This window comes from Pyrgilauda ruficollis, unplaced genomic scaffold (assembly GCF_017590135.1).
Source record: "Pyrgilauda ruficollis isolate IOZ18807 unplaced genomic scaffold, ASM1759013v1 scaffold57, whole genome shotgun sequence".
NCBI classification, from domain to species: Eukaryota; Metazoa; Chordata; class Aves; order Passeriformes; family Passeridae; genus Pyrgilauda; species Pyrgilauda ruficollis.
Window position 1 is genome coordinate 3151094 of NW_024527377.1, and position 23098 is coordinate 3174191.

At 47.1% G+C, this 23098-nt stretch overlaps 1 protein-coding gene across 1 annotated transcript in view; it reads right to left on the reverse strand.

The window, feature by feature from the left end:
- The window catches only part of COL23A1 (collagen type XXIII alpha 1 chain), a 173972-nt gene that overhangs the window by 2901 nt on the left and 147973 nt on the right, over window positions 1-23098 (reverse strand). Inside the window, exons 7-30 of the mRNA XM_041482214.1 lie at window positions 21992-22018; window positions 21323-21349; window positions 16717-16788; window positions 15353-15469; window positions 14873-14908; window positions 14332-14358; window positions 13907-13933; window positions 12741-12785; window positions 12100-12162; window positions 10793-10837; window positions 10278-10355; window positions 9893-9916; window positions 8963-9016; window positions 8186-8230; window positions 7621-7710; window positions 7227-7298; window positions 6872-6913; window positions 5986-6012; window positions 5490-5561; window positions 5344-5397; window positions 5055-5081; window positions 4500-4553; window positions 3770-3856; window positions 2311-2388 (exon numbers count right to left, since the gene is read on the reverse strand). Coding sequence (XP_041338148.1) covers window positions 2311-2388; window positions 3770-3856; window positions 4500-4553; window positions 5055-5081; window positions 5344-5397; window positions 5490-5561; window positions 5986-6012; window positions 6872-6913; window positions 7227-7298; window positions 7621-7710; window positions 8186-8230; window positions 8963-9016; window positions 9893-9916; window positions 10278-10355; window positions 10793-10837; window positions 12100-12162; window positions 12741-12785; window positions 13907-13933; window positions 14332-14358; window positions 14873-14908; window positions 15353-15469; window positions 16717-16788; window positions 21323-21349; window positions 21992-22018 — 1290 coding nt within the window. The remainder of the gene's footprint in view (window positions 1-2310; window positions 2389-3769; window positions 3857-4499; window positions 4554-5054; window positions 5082-5343; window positions 5398-5489; window positions 5562-5985; window positions 6013-6871; window positions 6914-7226; window positions 7299-7620; window positions 7711-8185; window positions 8231-8962; window positions 9017-9892; window positions 9917-10277; window positions 10356-10792; window positions 10838-12099; window positions 12163-12740; window positions 12786-13906; window positions 13934-14331; window positions 14359-14872; window positions 14909-15352; window positions 15470-16716; window positions 16789-21322; window positions 21350-21991; window positions 22019-23098) is intronic.

Genomic DNA, 23098 nt, shown 5'->3' on the forward strand with positions numbered 1-23098 from the left:
CAGATTCAGTTTTCCTGTTAAGTGTCAGACCCAAAAACCTGAAGCTCATTTGTCACAATGAAAGGCTTAGCAGCACTGTTAATTACCATGCAAAACCCATTTATTGTATATGCACAAAAATAAATATGCAGGCAATGTAATCCATATGTCACGCACAACACAAAATTAAATACACCTCAGGGTAAACTAAAAAAACATAATTGGAAATCTACACCTTTTTTTCCTTTAAACAAAGAAAATGTGTACAAATAGAAAGATTTGAAATCACAGTTCATTAACTTCATAGTCTGCTTTATAAGGTAGTGTATTTTGCAATCAGACATATATATGGAAAGCATGATGTGGGAATGTATTTTTTGTTAAAATGTGCTTTTTTGTTTGGGGGAGGTGATGTAGGTATTTTTTTCCTAGATGGTATCCTAATTGTGTTAAATTTGATCCTACAGTACTTAGTTTCTTTAAGAAATCTTGAGTTGTTGAACTGAGAATAGGATGAGTTATGGACTATGCAAAGGGAGTGAAAATATTTGTCTTGTTCCACTGGAGATACAAGAAACATACAAAAATCAGAAAGCCAGAAGAGCTCTCACTCCAGGAGAACACTGGAAAGGAAGGAGCCCTCAGAAGAGGAACGAGTTATGTATGACCAGCTCTCTCAAGACACCTCAGAAGAAATAGCTGCCTTCAGCTGCCTTTCCTGATGCTGGATTTGTTTAAGGCTCTTGGATCTCCAGTTACATGAATTTCTGCATGTAGAGCCACAGAGAGCACACAGGCACTGACCCTTCCCTCAGAGCCACCTCCAGACTCACTAGGGCTGGGAAGATGTGGATGCAGCAGAGAGAACTGCTAGTGCAAATACAGGTCAAAATGCAATTTTACATTTTTTACTGTAAATGTTAGTCATCACATTTTTTTGTATTCTGTATTGATTTTATATGTAAAATAGCCTATGCCCAATAAAACAGATGCAGTGAAGTAAGGTAACCCTCTCCAGCTACTCAGAGTGTAAGCAGTCATGCTATCCTGTAACCTTAGTTAGAAAACACACATTTTTTTCTGCAGACACAGTCAATATTTTGGTCCAAAGCTATTAGAAAAAAAGGGGGTAGAACATGTACATTTGCCAGAGTTGTCTGGGGTGATGGGTACAGGGGACAGAGTGGTTGTTTGACCTAAAACATGCTGACCTGCTGTTAAGGTGCTCCCTGACACTGATGGTCAGGGGGTTTATCTCTGCCCTGAGCTACTTCTCTTTCTTGTGCACTCAGAATACTTATTTTGGCCATCATAAAACTCCACACCTTTCTACCATATTTCACATGAGTGACTCCAAAATGACTCTTCGTGGCTGTGTGTGGGGCTCATGCTGATGCTCCTGGACTGAAAGCCCAGCAAGCCTCCTCTGCACCCTGGGCTGCAGAACAAAGTCAACATTTCAAGCAACCTGCAACTAACCAGGAAAATGCACAAGTGCTTTGCTAAATGGTCACGTTGTAGTTAATTGGAGGAATCACCCACTGCAGCTTACAGTGCCTTCAACAGAGATGGGTCCTGTGTTTTCTGTGTAGTTAAGATGGGAGATGCTTGGGAAATAGAACATCTCTGGGGAGTAAGTAAAACGTTAGAGCAGGCCTGAAGTTAGGAATTGGTTTCTTGGACACATCTGAAAGTAATTTAACTTTTTGAAAGAGAAACAGCTTACTGCCCTTTTGTTTTTCTGAGGACAACTGCAAATCATCTAACATGCAGCATTTTCTATGGTTAAAAAAATGAAAATAAAACAATGACCTCTCTTAGCTAGTGGTGCAGAGCCCTTTTGGGGAGCAGAGCACGAACCTTCCTGCATAAGCACTGGACTCAACCTGAGCAGAGCTCTGTGCTGACACAGCAAAACCCTTCTGGTGCCCAGAGTGCCAGTGGCCCTGCTCTGCAGGACTGTTTGCTTGAGGAAAGCTTTTCAAATCCCAGCTGGGGATGGGGCTCGGGGCTGCAGCAGCACAAGGGGAACCAAATTGGGCCATAGGCACTGAGGGAAACCATAACTAACTTTCAGCATCTGTTACCATAAAGGGACTGGCATCCCCTGCATGATCTCCCAAGATTTACACTCCCTATCTAAAGTAATTTTAACTGGGAAGAAGGAGGCACAACTCATTGGCAGCCTTCCCCAAATGCCAGAGTGAAACATCTTGTTCCAGCTCTGCTGCCCTGTGTCCTTCTTGTCCCTGGAGGGGTTTGCTCCTGGGGTCAGGGCTTGGCCACAGCAGGAACACACACAAACCATGCAAGACAGAGCAGATACTGTACCAAAGGGCAGGGCAGGCTCACCCCATCCAGGCCTGGCAAACCTGGATCCCTTTTGCTGCCTGCAATGCTATGACCTCCCTGTTTGGAAAAATAACTGCTTGTTGAGAATGATAAAGGACACAGGAGTTACACAGACAGACACCCACGTTTCAGCACAGGGGGAGGAGGATGGGTCTAGAGCTTCACAGCTCCATTTCTGATGACACAGCGAGTCAGCAGAGTGATTTTATGGTAGGGAATTCACATGACATGCAGAATCTGTCATCTGGGAAAGATCCTCTGTACACAAACCAGAGATTCACATTTGTAAAAGTGCAGTTAAAGAGATAAAGGGTAAATCACCCAACATGTCGAGAGAGGAAAAAATTGCAGTTCACATTCAATCTCCAGGCAAAATAAAGCATATTGACTAAAGGAGCTTATTGCTGGTGTAGTGGAGCTACAAAACAGCCTTGGCTACCATGGCTGTGCTCAGAGAATGGGGAAAAGTCACATGTTCAAAGAAATGGGTTTTTGAATTGTCATGGAGCAAGCAGCTGGCACTCTTAATTCGGTGCTTCTGGACTAAGTTCTAAAAGTTCTAAACAGTTATGTTTAAGCAGTTTCAGTTCCATATTTGAAACTTCTCATCCTGCAGCTTCAAAGCACTTCAGGGAAAGGATCTCTCTACCTTTAGTCATTATATGAGAAACAGTAGTAAAAAAGAGGTAAATTTTACCAGGTCAAATAACTTTTTATAAACCACTCTAGATTTTTTTTTTTTTTTTTGACGGGCTCTCTCTAATGAATAAGAGGTTAAGGAAGTGAACTTGAGAGATCCAGCTTCCCCAGGCTCAAACACCCAGGAGGTTTCCTGGAAAGCCGCGGTGGCCCGGGGTGTGTCTGGGAAGGGACAGCTCTGAGCCACAGGCAGAGAAACCAGGGGAGGTCTCCTCCCAGAGGCACTTCTTGGCAGCCTGGGGAGCTCCAGCTCATGCATCACTTATGCTTGACAGAGCTGTGATGCTATCAACCCCAACATGCTTCCCCTGGCTCATCCCTTGCTCAGTTTGCAGGGATGAAGGGAAGGGATGGAGCTGGCCTTGTTTTCAGATCAGCTCCCATCCCCTGCACCCAGTTACTCCCTGATTTCAAACATGCTCAGAAGCCAAGCCAGCAGCATCACACTATCTCCTGAAGAGCTCTACTGAGGTCCATTGTTCCTGACTACAATAAGAAGGTCTTTACACAAAGATGCTTTATTTTTACTGCTGTGGCTTGCTCCCATCTGGCCAGTGAGGAGCCCTTACAGCGAGCAGTGAACTTCCAGCAGTGCAGATAAACCATTAAGAAAAGTGAGAAAACAATAACCATCTGCTCTGATTTACTGCAAAAGAGAGAACTCCCAAATCCTCCCTGGCTGCAAAGCTGTGTCTCCTTTTCAGCCCCATGCTTAGGACGAGTGAAATGAAAGACGTACCACGGGACAAGGCTGATCCAGTCCGGGGGGGCCTGGTTCCCCCTTCTGTCCTTTGGCCCCTTTTCTCCCTGGTATTCCTCGTTCACCCTGTCAGAACAACAGGAAGATAGCAGGAGCAAGGGGAAGAAACACCTTTAGTTCATGTCTCACAGCACTTACAGAGTCCCAGTGCACACACAGAGTAAGGACACTTGCACTAGTGTGACCTCAGCTGAGCAGTGAAATCACTGTGAAAATCTTCAGTTAAAGCTGGGTGGAAATATTGTAATAGATAATTTTATAGCAGATTGACTAACTGAGCAGTTTCTGCTGGAGCCCAGGTTGGTATCTGACAGCAAGTGGGAGCAGCAGCTTCCAGCTACTGCCCTGTGCTCAGCTGGGCTCCTGGCTCCACCTGGGTACCCCTTTGTTTAAAGGTCCCTGTAACAAAACCTTTGACTTGGATCCATTTTCAAGGTCTATAAACCAAGACCAGCGATTCTGTGCAACCTGGAGCTGTCAGGCTGCTCCATTTCCCCACAGCTGGGCTGGGCTGGGGTGGGGTGGGGGCAGGCTTGCAAAAACCCTTCCAAGTGGGTAGGAATAACTGCCTGTCCTGTCCTGGGAATTTGCAAATCCTTGGGCTGCACAGAAGGCCTTTCAGCAGTGGCTCCAGGGCAAGCAGCACTGCCTGCCAAAAAGAGCAGCGTGTCCTGCCCCACAAGCATCAACACAGCCATAACCCACTCACCTTCTCGCCTCTTTCACTTCTCTCTCCTTTCTCTCCTCTGAGACCGGGGAAACCCTGTCACCACAATTTTTAGGTGGGAAAAAGGAAAAAAAGGAAAAAAAAAAAAAAGAAGATTTTGTAAGTTTAGTGTGTGAATGGCTCAGTTCAACATGAGCCAATTCCAGCCATCAGCCTGTCCTGCCACGGTGAAGAATGACATTTTCTTCCTGTTGATGTGGTATTGTCAGCAATTTCTTGGAAAAACGGAGTGCTTCACCACACCCCAGTAACATCACAGCTATTAGAAATTTTCATGTCACTGAATCCAATACAAATATTCTCAGTTGGAAAGGGAAGCCCTGGCAGCACCTTTAGGTGAGCAGTTCCACTGTGCAGTGGAAGTAGCCCAAATTCAGAGTCCAAATTCAGCCCTTTCCTACAGCCATCACTCCATGGCCATTGTGTTTAAGGGGGACCAGTGTATGCAGTGTTAGCTACATATTTTCCCAACAATCTCAAGTTAGGTGTGTGTTACTTGTGTTTCTACCACGAATAATTAATGATTTCCATACTCACATCCAATCCTGGCTCCCCTGGCTTTCCCTGCAGATGTAAAAATAAAAATTAAGATGTGCTGTGTTGAGCTTGGTGCTGCAGACAAACTCAGATCCAGTTGGTTTAACGTGGTCGTGAGGGCATGGGCTCATCCAGGAGCCCCTGGGACTGGAGGCTGCTCCTTTGCCACCCACCAGGGTAGTGCTGGTCCAGCTCTGCAGCTCTGGCTGGACTCCCCAAGCAGGATTTTACAGCCCCTATTTTAGGATGCACCCCAATGTCCCTGCTCCTCTCCCACACCCATGATTACCTTTTCTCCTTTGGTACCAGGTAAACCAATGAGCCCTGGAGCACCTGGGAGACCCTTAAATTAAAAAGAAACAAAACATTGGGATTGTTTCCTGTGAGACAGGTTTCTGTCAACAGCCAGAAATGAGATTTGGGAAAACAACTCACAGCAGGTCCGGTGTCACCTTGGTCCCCCTTCTCACCAGTGTCACCTTTCTCTCCCTTTGCACCATCCAAACCCTGCAGACATGAAGTGGATCAGCCAAGGAGCCCTGGCAGCTGTGCCCAGGGCAGCCCCTCATGCACCCACCTCCTCCCACCCCTTCTCTGGGGTGCTCACACCCACACTGCTGCAGATGTTTTGCCCTTGACCACAGCATATAAGAAAATAGCTGAAAATACAGGTTTTAAGCCTTTTGGTTTGGAAACCCTGGCTCTCACCAGCCCTCAGGACTCTGTGCTGGAGGAGGGGTTTGGATTGTAAATGCTTGGAAGGGAAAATGGCTTGTTTTCCAAAATGCCAACTGCTGAACAGTGTAACCAAGAGATGTGTTGTGACAACAGTGACAAAAAACTCAGTCTCCAGAGCTGACAGGCCTTTGTGAGCCTGTAAATAATGCACTAGCAGCTGGGAAACTGGGTGACATTTAATTTATTGACTTACTTTAGGCCCCTGGATTCCTGGAGGACCCTGTGGGAAAGACAGTGGTGCATATGAAAAAACCCAGAATTTAAAAACATACTCTAAACTTTCCTTCCCAAATCATTTATTGCTCAAATTACAGACTGACAATGGTCAAATACTTATTTTCAAGACAGGTGGCAGTTTATTTTGTTCTCCAGTATCAAATCAGAGGCCAGGGGAACTGAAAAAGAGCATTCTGTGTAAGATGGGGCAATAATGCTCTGCAACACAAGCTCTGGGGAGTGAGAGTCCCCAGAATCTTTGCTGAAGAAAGTGACAGGAAGCTTTGGGGATGGCATTGTGCCAACACAGCCCTCCACACCTGGGCAGGGCTGGGATACCTCCCAGGCTGTGAATGCCACCTGGAATGCCACTTGCTTTTGAAGCGTGGTCTCTCAAGGTGAATCTTGGGCCCAGCAGAGGCATCCCAGCCTTCCCAAAGTCCCTGACAGCTCCTCTTGGAGCCCTGTAGGCACCAAACCCCTTTGATGTCTCCATCAAAAATGCTCTGTGTGTTCACCACCACCTGCATTCTCTCCCAGTGCAGCTGATGGCAGAAAACTTCATGACTTGGGTGAATTTAGGGGAATGCAGACACTGTCATGATGGGGAACAGATTTTCCATCCCACAAGATTTTATCTTTTCTCCCAAGGAACACCTTGGATTTTTGCAAAATGAGCCATAAACTCTGATGTACTCTCCTAAATCGGGTGCTTTAATTTCTCCAAAGACAGATCAGACTGTAACACTTCCCTGATTTTTTTCCCAGATTTAAGACAGCCCACAATAACTAAACAGAACAAACCACCCTTGTCCTTTATCACATACAATAACAAATCTGCAGGAATCACTTCAGAGTCCTACCATAGGGCCAGGTAATCCAGGGGGTCCAGGCTCAGGTATGATCTGCAGAAGGGAATTAAGCAGCACATTAACAAGGCTGTCAGGAGTGGGAGCCTCACAAAGCCCAGAATCATTATTTAATGCCCCATTGATTATGGCAGCAGCATCCAATATCTCAGCCACCAATACAAAATCGAAATAACTTTGTAGTGTTAAGTGTGTGAACTGCTCTTCCCTAAGGAATAAACCCCATTTAGACACTTGTAGAAAACAGTTGGGATTTGCTGATGGATATGGGTCTGGTGGGTGTATCCTCCACCCCCAACTTTGCCTGATCCCATGCCATGAAAGAGGCTTTATGTTGCCAAGATCTTACATGATTATTCTGCAGACATGGTGACCCAGTGTCTCCTTTTTCTCCTCTGTCTCCTTTTGGCCCTTCTGCTCCCTGAAAGATAAAAATGTGGCACTGACGTGGTGCATCTTCCAGGAAAGCAAAATGAGAGAAAAATAGGTTTGTCTCCCTCTAAACACCAGCCTTGGCTCAAGCAAAGCTCGTGGTCATCTCTAGGGGACCTTGAAGAAATATTTTCTCCTCCTTGATACATTCTGAATAAGCTGATTAGAAATGGAAACTCAAAGCTCCACAGGAAGGTGGTGTGGAGAGGTCATTGCTTAAATCAGCCAACCCAGCCCCATTCTGAGCATTTGCAACAATCATTCATCAAAGAACCGAGAGCAGAGGGACAGGGACAGCCAGAGGGACGTACCGGGGGACCTGCTGAGCCCACTTCTCCTGTCTCTCCTTTCTGCCCCGTGGTCCCCATGCTGCCCTGGTCACCCTTTGCTCCTTTGGGACCCTGCAAGTTGAGAGAATACAACATGTTTAGGAGAAAACTCTTAAAACAAGACCCACAGCAGCCACTTCTGCCTTTCTGCTGTTCCCTCCGCATCGCGGGCTCATGAGAACATGTTTTAACACTCAACCTCACAGATGCCAATTTTGAGGGTGCAGCAGAATTTGGCTGGGCTGCAGGAGGGATTGCAGCCATTTGGGGTTGGGAAGGTTTACAAAAAAGATTTGAGACAGCATCTGATGAGCTGCTTGTGAAAGGAGCCCCTTTAGCTCGGCAGACGTGGCCACGAGCAGCATCAGCACGCTCAGAGCAGAGCAGAGGCTGCAGGCAAAGGGCCATCAATTCAGAGAGACACAGCTGCCCCTACACAGCAGAGCTCACTCCTGGCATGCTGGATTTGCTTTTCAGACACACAGGAAACTTCCTTTTCATTTGGCTCCTGGCAGGGCCTCGCTCGATCCGGCCGTGCCTCACTCACCTTTTCACCATCCATTCCAGGTGGACCTGGCAAGCCCAGCTCTCCCTGGAGGGAGACAAAGAAAGGGGAGCCCGTGGTAAATTAAATGAAGGATTCATCCTTGGAAAGCATTGTGCAAAGAAATGAGTTATTCACACACAACTGTTGTGGTTATGGGTTTGCCACTGCCAGGCTTAGGACCAAGGAGGCGTCAGTGACCCACCAGCATCACCAGCTGATCTGGATATTGGCACAGAGACCTCAAAAGGCACTGAAATCCTGTCCCATCCTATTCTTTCAAGATATACTTTTCTACAAATTACATTATTCTTTTAAAGAAACAGCTGGTGACAGGTTACAGACTCTTGCTTGTGAAGCAGGAGGACAGCAGGTCCTGGGACAGTGCTGGGACAGCAAACAGCACACAGGGAGGGTGGGAATGAGGGTGGCTCAGCACAGCCACAGGACTGCCAGCCCCTCTCACCACTGCTTCTCCCACTTCTGCCTCCTGACACAGACAAATGGGGCAGTCTCAGAGGAGCTGGGATTTGTCTGTCAGGTGTGGAACTGGGACTGGAATAATTTCTGGGACAGCATCCTCTGGAAGAAGGCCAGAGACAGGTCAAGACAATTTTGGCTTTTGTGTGAAAGCCACTGTTTTTTCAGTCAGAGAAAGGACTAAATAGCACACACAGCCTCAACTGCCTTTACAGGCAGCTTCAACTGCCTTATTTTGGCTGGGAGACTCCTCATGGAGAGCTACTAATGACCACGCAGCTTGGCAGAGGCCAGGCTCACCTTGGGACCTGGAGTGCCTTGGGGGCCCGGTGGCCCTGGGGGACCTGGTGGACCCTGAAACACAAACAAAACAGGTTTGATCGTGGCTGGCATGGACATGGCTGTGCTCATGCTGTGGGGATGAGCACTCCCAGCCACGATCTGCCAGAGACACTCAGGTGAGCGGATTGCCTGAGCACCGAGATGAGCTCAGCTGCCACAGAGTGCCCGAGGCTCCTCTGCCACGGGGTTGTTCATGCAGAACACAACACAGTGGGAGCCAGTCAGGTGTACAGCTGCAGACATGGGCTAAGAGGCAAAATGCCTTTAGCTGGATGTGGGACCCCAATCTGATGGTCTCTTTTTGCATCCTGCCTGCTCCACCAGCCAGCCTGGGAAGCAGCATCGTGCTGAAAACAGTGTCAGCCAGCCAGGGAGGTGCAATTAAAGAGGGGAAAAAAGGAGTTTGTGTGAGCACTAACAACAGGAAAACCTTGCACACTTAAAGAAGTTATTTTCCCTGGGCACTGCTGGATGCAAAGACCACAAACCACCTTGAAATGAACAAATATTTTCCAACTTGCAAATTATTTCAAGCAGCAAAATTTGTGGTCTTGCTCAGATGGAAGCCAAACCAGTATCATATCCTGGAGCACCTTTCTCCATGGCTGCACACTCAAATGCTGTTACACTTAGTCACACTGCAAAACTTTCCAGAGCTTGTTCTTGAGACAGGTCAGTGCACAAACACTGCAAACAGCGAGTAAGCAGGAAAACAGCAAAGTTAGTGAGGTTCAGTGATGTGCCCCTCAGCAGTTTCTGCATGCAGAACAAGGGACAGGGTCTGGATCCAGCAGATGAAGCCTCCAGACATTTGATGGAGGCTCTCCAACCACGGCACTCCACTCCCAAAGCTGCGTGCCACGCGGACATCTGGCAAACGGAAATTACCAGCACTTTGTGTATCCCTGCAGCCTGTTATAAAACAATTAGGATGGTTCTCAAATATGCCTGTAATTAAGTGTTTATTCTATTCAGCTTATTTCGTCCTAATGAAAAGGTCAGGGCACTGTTCAGTTGGGCAGGTTAAGGCTCAGGTGTTGCTCCCCTTCCTCCCACACCCCAACTGCTGCCATTGAGCTCCGCCACTGCTTTTGCTGCTACACCATAAATATCCTCAGCCCTCAGATGCAATCAACTCTTTCTTCCCTCCCAACCAGCTCTGTGCCAAGACAGAAAACTCAGGAGGAGACAAGGACAAGGGTGGACACATTGCCACCGTGGCAGAGCTTGGCAGATTTCAGTCCTTTCCCACGAGCCCTGGCGCAGGGCTTACCTTGAGCGCGTCCAGGATTCGGCCGTCGTAGTCGATCACGACGGTGTCTCCCTGCTCCCCTTTCAGCCCAGGGGGACCCTGCAGGCAGGGATGAATCCTATTTAATCCTACAGCATGGAGAGGTGGCTGCTATGAAAGCAAAGACCTGACACGCAGCGTTTGGGGGTTATCACCTTACAAACAGCATGGATTTAACCAGTCCTTAGTCTGACAGCTGGAACTGTCAAACCTCAGTTTGTGTAATGGAGAAGAGCATAAAAATCCTCACCTGATCACCCCTATTCCCAGCTTCCCTCTTGCAGAAAAAAGGGTCACAGAATGGTCATGACTATAAGAAAATTGGACTTGACTGATTTCCCATGCCAGCATTCAATACCTGTGCAATCATTTGTTTAAATATGCACCATCTCTATTTTCTGACACTGAACAGATCCTGAAGCAATTCATCCACATACTAAGCAGAAAGAGGTGGTGGGGAACAGCTAAGGTTGAGACAAAATCCTGAACATCCATACCCGGGGTCCAATGGAGCCAATTCCTCCCTTCTCACCAGGTTCACCCTGAAAATCAAAAATCACTTTTTCAATGAGACCAAGGAAAATATAAAATATTTATCTTAAAAATACTGTACCCACCCATACAGATATGCTTTAGATTAAGAAAAATTATGACACCAACAAGGGACTGCTTCTCCTAGCAGAAAATAGATTTGACCTGAGAGGGAATATATTTAGCAAAAAACAACGTTGGTGTAACAACAAGAGGAGTAAGAGGAGTAAGAGGAGGTCTCGTTGCAGGGGAGGGGAGTGGCCAGCCCGGGGCTGAGCTCCCTGTATGGGCTGTGCTGCTCTCCCTGCCCTGTGTGCCGAGCTCCATCTCTTTGTGCTGGTTCCACATGGAACCCTTTGCTTCAGGCTGAGTTTTGCATGTGGAAAGTTTCAGCTGAGATGTTTAAACCATTTTCAAGAGGGAGTTTAAGGAAAAGTTCTGTGCCAAATTGTTCCTTTTTTCTTCCTCCTTTTTATTTTTTCCCCTACTCTCCTTTTCATAATTTTTTTTTTAATTGGAGGGTTTTAAAAAGTCATAGCACTCTTACAATAATGATCTGAAATTCTGTTCAGGATTCAAAAGATGTCCCATTTGTCACACCCATGTTGATCCCCTTGCTGACCAAATTAAAGATCTCCAAAAAGTAAAAAATGGTAAAAATGTATAGAAAAAACCTGAATTCAATCAGCACTGCTACTATGGTTCTAGAAAAAGTTTACTAAAGTTCACCAGAGCTCACTTTCTTCCTCACACACACTGTCTTGCCCAACAAGGGATCATGACTCTCTGATATAGAAAATATTAGTGCATCCAGATCCTACTAAATATAAAGCAGCTGAGGAGGTAAATAGCAGCCCATGGATGTGTCCAGGTCTCCTCAGCACCACTCAACAAACCCAGACTAATTTTATCTCTCGGCAGCTTTGGAGGTCAGGAGAACAGGACAGCTCACAAGTGCTTGGGGCTCTGAAGCAATTCCACAGCCATCAATAACATGGGATCAAAATGTGATTAGAATTCCACAGCTTTTGAGGAAAAAGGCAATTCAGTGGAAAATGTGCAAGTGGATGACTTACAAGCTCTTATACTGATCTCTGCTTGAACCAGGCTTTCATCAAATCACCAGGAAAAGTTAAAACACTCTTAATATCACTCCTTTCGTGTCAGTTTTGGCACATTATGAGGCTTTTAGAAGGCAAAGATCCAAAACACCTCCTCAGATGGAATCCTGTGCCTCAGCAGTGCTGTGCCCAGAGTTCCAGCTTTTCCTTACCTTTATTCCTGGGAAGCCATCTGTGCCGTTCTCTCCCTTGGGACCCACGCTTCCTTTTTCTCCCTGAAAACAAAGCCCTTTAGACAAATGCTGCACAGAGAGGATGGAGGAAAGATTTCTTCAGGTTAGCATTTTCTTAATTTATCTTCATTTTACATACACAAGGGAGCAGAGCTCTGCTTTCAGCTGTGAAACACTTCACCTTACCCAGGTGCAAACGGGGAGTTTTTGAGATAAGAGTGAAGCTTTCAGATTCAGCAGTTTGGCTGCAGGTGGTGTGTTCAGCCATGAAGCTGGCCCCAAAACCACAGCATAGAATAATAAATGTACAATGTTTTGTGTTGGAAGGGGTCTTGAAGATCATCCAGTACCAAACACTTGCCATGGTCAGGGACATCTTCCACTGTTCCAGGTTGCTCCAAGCCCTGTTAAACCTGGCCTTGGACACTTCCAGGGATGGGGCAGCCACAGCTGCTCTGGGCACCCTGTGCCAGGGCCTCACCACCCTCACAGTTTTTTGATCTTTTTCCACACCAGAGGAGAAATGTTCCTCATCCTGCCCCTGCTGTGATATGCTGCAAAAACCAGACAGCAAAAGATGCTGCCCAACACGTGCATTAGAGGGACAGAGCAGAACGTACCTTAGGGCCCACAAGTCCTGGCTCCCCAGGGATCCCATCATCGCCCTGATGGAACAAAATACAAAAAGTGAAATACACAGGCCTTGTACACAGGTTCCAACACATCAGTTGACCTCACTGGGTGTTGCACAGACCCAAAAGTCTCTCAGGTTTGCAGGCAACCAGGACAGAGCTGCAGCAAGGAGCACAGGAGGCTCCAGCGTGGTCCCCTGCTCCCACCCAGCCCTGCCTCCCCTGATCCTGGGAAGGTGGATGGGCATCTTCCAGAATTTGCTTACAGCAGGCCCTGGCAAAGGTCTTCTCCCACCTTCAGCAGGAACTAAACATTCAATTCCTTAAGGCTTTTTGGGTCCCAAAGGCCTCCTGTAGCTGCTTCATGGACTTCATCACAAACCACCAACACTCTCTGCCAGGAGGAGGTTTTTTGGTTTTGCTTGTGCTTTGATGTTCTCCTGGAGTAAAATCACTTCATGGATGCTGACGAGATTAGTTTTACCAGGCAGTTATGAAATGTTAAAGCCACATTCTGGCCTGAAAAAAAGCCCATGGCCACCCCTGTTTTGGGCCAAACAGTAAAAGGGAAAGGCTGGGCCCTGTCAGTGCTTTGACTTCTCTTAAAGGCAGTGATTTATCCACTTCTCAATGGCACCACTGGGGTGGAGAGTTTGGGCATGTGAATCTCTCACAATCTTCACTGCCACACCCCAGCAGCATTCCTGGCCCTCAAGAGGACATTTCCCATGGGACTGCAGTGCTGCTTGGTGATGGCCATCCCAGGAATTCCAGACCCATTCCCTGGGCAGAGCACATCCTCCAGGCACCTCTTGGTTCATTGAATTATTGGAGAGAAAGGGCTCCAGACCTACTGCTTTGCTTGGCATGTGCTGTTTTATTCTTTGTCTGTTGGGCAGATGTGGCTGCAGCTTCTGGCTTGCTTGTGGAAATGAAAGCCAGGCTGCAGGCACAGCCATGCCCAGCCCAGGATGGTGTGGGAGGGAAACTTAGGGAATACAGGGAAGGGTTGGTGTGGACAGCCACGACCACAGCTTCTACACCAGCCTCTGGCAATGGTTTCCCGAGCCAAGCCCAGAGCAAAGCAAAGGGAAATAAAGGAATTAAATAATAATAATAATAATTTAAACCTATTTTAAAAATCACCACTTTACCTTTTTCCCCTGGACACCAGGCTCACCCTTCAACAGCAACATCAACAGAAGAGAAAGAAATTTAGGAACATGACAGAAAATAAGGCAAATTTTGTGGATAATCAAAATTAGTTGCAAAATTAAAATCCTTGGCTTATGCTGATCATATTTATCCCCCCCAAAAGAAAGCACATTCCCACAGCACAGCAGATTGCAGCCCCCTGCAGCTCCCTCCAGCCCATTTCCAGTTTTGAGCATGGGCAGTGGATGTGATATTGAGGAAGTGACACATTCAGACATTTACACCCAGTCCATGCCTTGGAATTTTATGTCTGATATACATCAATGGGTTCAAGTCCACTGCAAAATGCTTATTTTCATCCTCACCCCTCTTATGCAGCATTATTTCAAGAATTCATGTTAAAATTAGGCAGATTATTACCCACCTTTGGTCCTGGAGGTCCTCTGGCACCCTGTTGAATATAAGAGTAATAGATATACTTGTTTGACAACAGAGTAAAACAGGATAACAACATTTCTAAGAGTATTTTAATTCCAAGGAAAAAAATGACACAGATGTCAACTTCTCACCTTCCCTTACAAACAGAGCTGTGTTTGTTCTCTGTGCTCCCAGTAAATAATATCCTTTTATGGCTCATGTATTTTATGTATAGTAAACACCATTTTATCCAATGTAAACCTTAGCAATTTGGAGTCACAATGCCAGGTGGCTTCAGAGGGGCAGGAGTTAGGATACAGGAGCACCACATCCCTCCAGAAGAGCCCAGGGACACAAAAACTGGCCTCTTTTCTCCCCAGGGCACAGGTAGCCCTGGACAAACATCCATTTTAGGGCACCTATAATTCCATGCGGGGTTTTTTGTCCTCCATAAGCAATGACACAAACCCCCTTGCTGCAGTGAGCTGAAGGGTGATGTACAGTGGGGGTGAGGGGCACACACAGAGATCCTTCTGGGCAATACTGACCATGACTCCATCCTCTCCTGGCTCGCCTTTGAAACCCTGCAAAAACCAAAAAGACCAACATTGGAACTATCACCTCTCATCCTCCAAAATGCTCAGCAATAATTAGAATGTTCCACTGCGCTATGCTTTAGCTATTTTTTACTAAATAAATTGCCAGTGGTCTTCAGATTTGCAACAGGTCATCCAAAGGGTATGAACTGGGGAAGAGATCTCCTGGCTGTGTGAGTTAGAACCAGCACCTGCAAACACAAGCCCCAGGTCCAGCTCTGTGTTCCAAACTGTGAGAGGGAAAGTGCCCTCCTGCTCCCTTGCCCCACACCCTGAGGCTTGGCTCTGTGAGCAGCCTCTGGAGCCCAGCTGTGGCTCAGGCTGGGGACTCAGTGGCTGTGGTGGCAGCCCTGGGAAGGGGACACCCTTCACCCCGCTGTCCCTCGTGGGGTGGGAGCTGCCTGGTGCTCGCTGCGCATCTCCCGTCCTTACAGGGGAGCCTGGAGGTCCTCTGGGGCCATCCTTTCCCGTGTCACCAGGAGGCCCCCGGGCACCTGGGGGTCCTGGCGGACCAGGGGGGCCCGTGGCTCCATCTCGACCTTGATCACCCTGGAAGAAGTTCACACAGACATGGTGAGATGAAGCAGTGTTGGCAAGGGGCGCTCTCAGGGTCACATGCACTGCATCCCTGGGCCCCCAGCACCCTGGCCTCTGCTGGCCCAGGGAAATTTAACTGCAGCTTCCAACTGTTCAGCTTTCAGCTTTCCCAACTGCAGCTGGGAAAGATGAAAGTGAGCTCACCAATTTATGCCATTTGGGTCTGTTTCCTCAACCAGAATTGTGCTCGACAATGAGATTTAATCTGCTTAAGCCCTTACCCAGTGATTGTCTGCATGGAATCCACCAACCCAACAGCACCCAGAGCAGCCCAGGCTCACACCATGCTGGCAGGGAGCATGCACACACTGCCATGGCTCAGTGCACCACGCCAGAAAACCACACAAAAAGTGGCAGTGCTTAATGTCATCCTCTACAGACAGCCACGGTCACACAGGAACCTCCCGAGCCGCTCGCGCCCTGCGGATTTTGGGTGTCGCTGTGTCCCTGCGGGTCTGCTGGGTGCCATTCCCAAAGGGAGCACCCTGTGGGGCTGATTCCAGGCTGGGAATCAGCTCCTGGCCCCCCACCAGCCAGCCCAGCCCAGCCCAGCCCTGGGGCCTGGCCCATCCATCGGCTGCACAATGGGAAAGGCGGCCTCGTAAATCTTGTAGCAACATCTGGGAGAGTCACCACCAGGCGCTCCGAGGGCTGGGTTTAATATGCGGTCCACCCTCAAATCAGGGACAAGTGTGGGATTTTTCAGAAGTCCTTAAGTGACTTAGCAGCACAAGTCCCATGGCCTTTCAACAAGATCTGGGCTCCTAAATCACTTGCATCCTTTTTAAAAAAACCCAATTGTAAATGCTGAACACTGCAAGCAATTATGTCAAGTTGAGTCTCCCACTGAATTTTTCCTAATTACAATGTCCCATTTAGAGTTCAAGGATTTAGATTACTCTAGTTTTAATGCATTTTATTTTACAATACCCACACTGTTTATATCAAATTTACAGGACTTTGCTGCTTGATTCCCAAATCTCAAAAAGAACCAAATTCTAAAACCCATTAGTTTTATATCCCTTTACTCTGACAATGCCTGCCCCCTAAATTCCAATGGGATTTCAGTTAAAATTTCCAACAAGCATCTCTAAACACAGCCATGGTTGTGGCAATTTAAAATAGCAACAGTCAGCCAGAAAGAGAAAGCAAAAGCAGCTCAATCACAGCAAACCAGTGGCAGCAGATTTGGAGTCTACCTTGAGCACTCGCCGGCTAAAGACGAGCTGATCATTAGCCAGAAATCCATGACTGAGGTGGGGAAAAACCATCTGTATCCAGGGAAAGTGGGAGGCAGAAGAAGAAAGAGCAGCAGTTTAAGATGAAAGCACAGCAGAAGAACGAGTTTTAAAGGCTGTAGCAATATATAACATTTATTTTTAATTACTAGTTGATACATTAGAAAGTAATAGTCTAGGTAGCCAACACTGGGGTTTAAGGTTCTGGGTACGCTGGATGTTTGTAACAGGACACAGACTGACAGAAACAAGTATTTTTTCGTTAGTTTACTGCACAATAGGACATTCAAAGCAGCTGGGGCAAGGATTCCCCTACTGCAGAATAAAGAGTATTATTCCAGTAAACCCCATAGGGGATGATATACCCCAGCATTTCCCTGAGACCAAATACTGTATTTGTTTTCAGAGGCTCAAATGAATACTGATGTATTCCCAGCCTGCAAATTACAGATAAATTTCCCAGATTTATATGATGCAAAAACAATGTATTTAGGCTGTATCAGTAGTCACTGCTATTGTGTTTTTGCCTTTCCACTCATCTGTCTGGGGAGAAGCAGGAAGACATTGCCTTTCTCAGGACACCACATGCATCTCCCTTTCCCCCATCCACCCATCCATAGGGGAATCAAGAGGGTGGAGTGAAGCCACAAGAAGCCCTGTGGGAACACACAGCAAAGCCTCCATGAGGGTTTCTGGAGGTTTCTGGGGAACAAATCTATTTTCCAAATAGCCAAAGAGCTTTTAAACCTTGCACACCAGTAACAGATAACCCCAAACCTCAGTTTTGGGGGAACAGTGCACTGGCAAGGCCACCCCCTGCCCAGCATCCCAGTACAGATGTTTTAACACCACCATGACAAGAAGAGAGGGGAAAAGTAAAGTCAGATAGAAAAAAGTAATCAATCCCAGAAAATAAGTCCCCTACCAAGAATTTTTTTCAAGATGCAGAGAGGGGCTTTAAGCTCAACAGTCAGTTAAATGCAGCTACTTTTGGGAAGAACAGCACTGAAATACTGAGAAATTAAAATTAATGAGGACACAGAACCCTTGCAAGCGGCCAGGTCCTCCAAATACTACAGAAACCACCAAAAGGCTCTACTGAGAGCAAAGGGGTTTGTGGTAAACAGAAGGGACACAGTTCTGTGGCTCATTATGTGCATAAAGTACAAAAGAGCATAAAGTGGGATTTTCATAAAACCCCACAGAGCAAAACAGGAACAGAATTTTTTTTCTCAGGTTTCTCAGACTGGTGGGCATCATCCAAATAAGCATGTTGCAAGCCCAGCCCTATCTGTTTTAATGGAAAATAACAATTTGCATTTGCTCCGAGGCTGAACGCACCATATCCCACTAAATCCTGCCATCACATGTTTAATTTTAAACAGCTCCTGTTACAGATGGGCCCATGCGAGGTGAACAGCCCTGAGGGATATGAAAAGAGAGACACCATCCCTGGTTCAGGAAACATCCAGGCTCCAGGAGAGGGCTTAAGTGTGATGGAGTAACACATTCCTGCTCCAGAGTTCCCAGAGCATCAGGTTGCAAGGCACTGGGCTAACAGGCTGTTGGGTCTGACCCCATCTAGCAGTGGATATTGGAGCACAGAAACCTTGAACACTGGTAATTTCCAGCTTTAGAATCCTCTCTAGTAGTCTCCTCTGGCTCTTTAGTAGCCATTTCAACATAACACTCCGAAGTCAGCAAATAAGAAAATAAAAGCATCCATAGGTGTCTGTGGACTGTCACAGAGAGCTCTGCAGGATGCTTCCTGAGTTTTTATCTGCAGTGTGAGCTTGGCCAGCAGTTATAATTTTGCAGGAAATAAGGGAGCAGAAGCTCCTTCTGTGTCTGCAGTGAGCTGCAGAGCTACTTCAGCCACGCTGGTGTTTGCCCCCCAGCAGCTCCAGATGCAGGAGGTGCTGGAGCCATCTCCATCAGCACTGGCCATGGGCAGGCATGTGCCACGTGGGCCATGCAGACAGAGCAGATCTGCCACCAGCTGAAGCTCATTTTCCCCCTCTGCCACAGGCACTGTGCATCAGCTGGCCCAGATGTGCAGGGATTCCTCAGTCCCATCATTTGTCTGAACATCTCATCTGTCAGTACGAGCAAGATCACCCAGCTGAGTTCATAAATCCAGAGCAGCTGGCCCAGTGCCAGCTCAGGGAACAAGTCAGGCTTATAAATCCAGTCTTTTCCAGGGGTACAGCAATGTATTTGATTGGGAGAGAGAAGCACAGGCACAAATATCAGGGCACAGCTGTCCCAACCCCAGCAGCATCCTGCTTCAACTCTGTCTATCCTCCCAAAAGCAGAGGGGACCTGTTAGTGATTTCTCCCTGTAAATACACTTCTGTGCATCCTGTCAGTACATTTGTGCACATTTATTCCCCATCCTGAGCAGGTGAGGCTGCACAGCATCCTCCCTCATGCTGCTTACAACAAGGAGCATTCAGTGATGAGGACAACCCAAGGTTGTCCTTCCTCAGCTCTCCAAAATCACTCTCCAGCATCTCCCAGCAGGCACACTCCCACGTGTAATAATCTCTGGTTTTGTCCACGCTGCTGGCAGGTGTTTATTACAGAAAGGGAAGCAGTGCAGACATGAACAGATTCAGTAGCTAATCCCCAATTGCCATCACCTCACTGCCACCACAGACAGTCCCTCCAAAGCCACCCCAAGGACTATTCTCTTTTAATCCATCATTGCTAATGATAGTGTTTCAGTGCTCACTGACACTCTCTAGCCTCATTCCACCGCCCATGGACACGACCATTTACAAGGAAGAGGGCACTGGATACAGTCCTAGTTATTTATCTTCCCATTGATGCAGTGAGTTGCATTGACACATCTTTCAAAATCAAAATCAGCTAAACAAAGCTACCACTGAAACTTGAGGAATAAGATAGATTAAATTCAGAAATAAAAGTAATCTAGACCAGATGGTATTAAGAAGTTTTGCCTCCTATTCACAACTCTGAGTGTCTGGAGACATAAAGGGAGCTATTTACAAAGTCAGGCACCTGTTTTTAAGTCTACTTGTGCACGGTTCTGCCAGGCTTTTCTCTCTCACTTTTCTCCCAAAATTTTTTTGAGCCTTTTTCTCACTGTTCTGCAAAAAGTCATAAATAAATCAAAAACTGAAGCAAAATCTGGACAAATGCAGATCAGAACAAAATATGCCCCCCAAACTCAGCACATTTTTCTTGGTAGGCGAAAGCAAAGGACAAGAGTTACCTTGAGAGCTGGTACCTGCCCTGCAAGTCCAGACAGAGCCTGTCCCAGAGCATCTCCTGCAGCAGGAGGTGAGTTCCACAGCACCTGGCAGCACAGAGCCTTTGGAGCCTGAGCAGCACCTCCTCCAGCATTCCCGAGCTGCCAGCCCCAAAGGCACCCACAGCCCTGGCTGAGAAGAGAAAACCCAGGTCCCTGTGCTGCTGGATCACCTCTTAAAGCCTGTTCTGAGAACGTGGGTGGGCACTTGGAGCAAGTGAGGCCTTGCGCCGAGCCCCTCCTTCACCACACAGGCCATAAATCCATCTGAGAAATTTTAGGGGCTCTCTGAGCCCCAGGGTGACATTTCCAAACACACCCAAGGCAGTTGGGAGCTGCTTCAGAACATGACACCAACTTCATGGAGTGATTTTACAACCTCCAGGGGAAAAGAGAAAAATGTCTGTGAAGCATCTCTACTCGACATTAACCACTGAGGTCCAGGTTATGTTTCCAGCAATGACATCTAACCCAGGTCAGCCAACTCTTGAGTGCCAGCTCCAAATCCAGCCTCCTACAGCGACAGGTACACCAGGATCCCAGCACAGCCCCACAATGGGGTTTGCAGCAGGTGCCCATAATCCACAGACAACCACACCTCAGAAATACCTCTGCAACAGAGCCCACACCTCATGGTGAAACCTCCCATCTCATCCCAACATGGGCCACATCCCCCTGGTGTCTCATGGAGACCTGTCCTGTTTTACTTCAGTAAATCTTAACTTTGTGCAGCTCCATAGAGGGAATTTAATGAAATTCCATTAATTTCTGTATGCTGTAACCAAAAGAGTTTTCCCTCATCATGCAGTTACTTTAGCCCTTTTATTTTCAAAGGCAGCCTGGATATCACCTGGATGCCATCCTGCTCCCAGGTGGGGAGCTCAGCAAGGGAGGAGGAACGTTCCATCCTGCACAACTCTGTGCTGGACCTCTCCTCTCCTTGGGACCAGATCCCAAGGATCCCCCACACACTGGTGCTCTAATGCCAACAAATAAGGAGCACAGCCTCAAGAAAAACTCCAAGAGAAACATGGAGTCTGTCTCTGACACTGGAAGAGAAAATCAGGGATGAGAAGGTTCAGTAGAAGCAAAACCCTCCATGAGGTACCAAAAGATCTTCGACTCCTTTTTCCTCATGGCCAGAGTTAGGAAAACCATCACCACAAAGAGCTCCAGAAGCAAAATTAAACATTTCCACAACTGTTACCATACTGTTTGCAGCAAGGCTTTGTTTTGTGCAGTGACTAAACCCAACCAGATTTTAGAATAAATCAGCGTTGTGTCACTACTTACCCTTGGGCCGATGTCTCCTGCTTCCCCCTGCAAATCAGGAAAAACAGCAAAGGGTCAGAGTTCAAATCTCAACCCTGAAGGACTGAGCACAGGGTCAGCTGGACACGGGTACAGCACACAAGGGAAGGGGCAAGACTCCTATTGTTTAATGTATTTAAAATGAGGGAGGAGAAGGTTTTGAGAAAACACAATAGGGAAAGATTCTGCCCTGGCAGGCAGTGAAACAGATTATAAATCAGAAATAGCTGTTTGTTTCCAACTCTAAGGCTCTCCTAGCAACTGCTTATGTCCTTCACATGTGAAAATTAACTTCACTTTCAGTAATGACCTTCTTTGGCTCCTCTGATTGCATGGGTGTCATGCAAACATGATGGAGCCCAGACCTCTGGGAGAAATGAAGAGTTTTATACTCTCATCACCCTTAGTGGCTTACCAGAACCCTATAGCATAAATGAGCTTTAAGACCACACTTGTCCCCCCACCTTTTTTGCAAATTTTTCCTGCCCCCCCTTCCTGGAGCTTTCCCAAGAGCAATGTGAGAACCCACTCTAACAGCTCCAACAAAACCCAGCTGGGTTATTGGGGCAACCTGAACTTGAAAGAATTACAGCAACAGGAGGATATACAGGAACTGCTTCCCCAAAATCCACACGTTGATGCAGCCTTTACCTTTTCCCCTTTTGGTCCTGGAGGTCCCTGGAAACACATAAGAAGAATCCAAATTAAGGAACAGCAGAATCACCAATGCATGAAAACCAAGGAAATCACATTCATCAGTTCACAAACCTGAGCCACATTCTCCATGATTTTAAGGAATACATGCTACTATTTTAAGTTGTGCAGTGCTTGACATGAGCCTCACTTTACCAAACAGCACCCACGAGGTCCTGCCTGCTCCTGCTGGGACAGAGTATAGAGCACCAGAGCAGGGCAGGCAGTGTGGCAGCAGCTCACCAACACGTGACTAAATAGATGCAACAGATACCTTGAGGTATTAAATCACTTCTAGAAAAAGCACATGCTCAGAATATCATTACAACAATTATACATCTGTTTGAAATAAACAAGGAGGATGGGCTGCTTTCTTTGGCCCGTTTGCTGAAGGCATCATTCATCTTCCCTCAGAGCAGCTGTCTGTAGGACAGGCAGAGGCACTGCAGCCCCAGAGAGCCCAAGAACAGCACTTTGATGTGTCTGCTCTGCATTTGCCTTCCAGCACAGAAAAGTACCAAATCTTGGTACCAGTGCACAGTGTGTGCTGAAGTGGGACCCGGTGGGGGAAGGTCAGCAGAGAGGCAGCAGCAGCAGCATTCCCACACAGCTTCCCTCCCACTGTTTTTCTCTGAGCAAGGCTGCTGGCCCCTCACTGTCATGGAAGAGATCATCAACAGTCTGTCTTGAGCCTGGCTGTGTGATAAGTCTGCTTTGTCACTGAGATTTCCCCTGCCTGTCACTCGGGGTCTCAGTCCTGCCCTGCAGTGGCACCCTAGCCTGGGGGTGCAGGGCTGTGCTCTGGGGTCTGACTGCACTCTCAGCATGAGGTTTTGCTAATGAAAGCCAAGCCCTTCCTTCTTTTCTTGTCTAATGCTTTATTTCTAGATTTTATTCACATTTGCTATCCTCAGGGTTAGGATGAAAACCAACCACAGCAGTGTATGGCTATAACAGCACACTCCCTAACTGGATGGAAATAAGTGTCTGGAGTAGCTTTTCAATTGCAAAGACTGAATGACTTTTACCCACTTTGAAATCCCACGTGGTTTAGGACCAGAATTT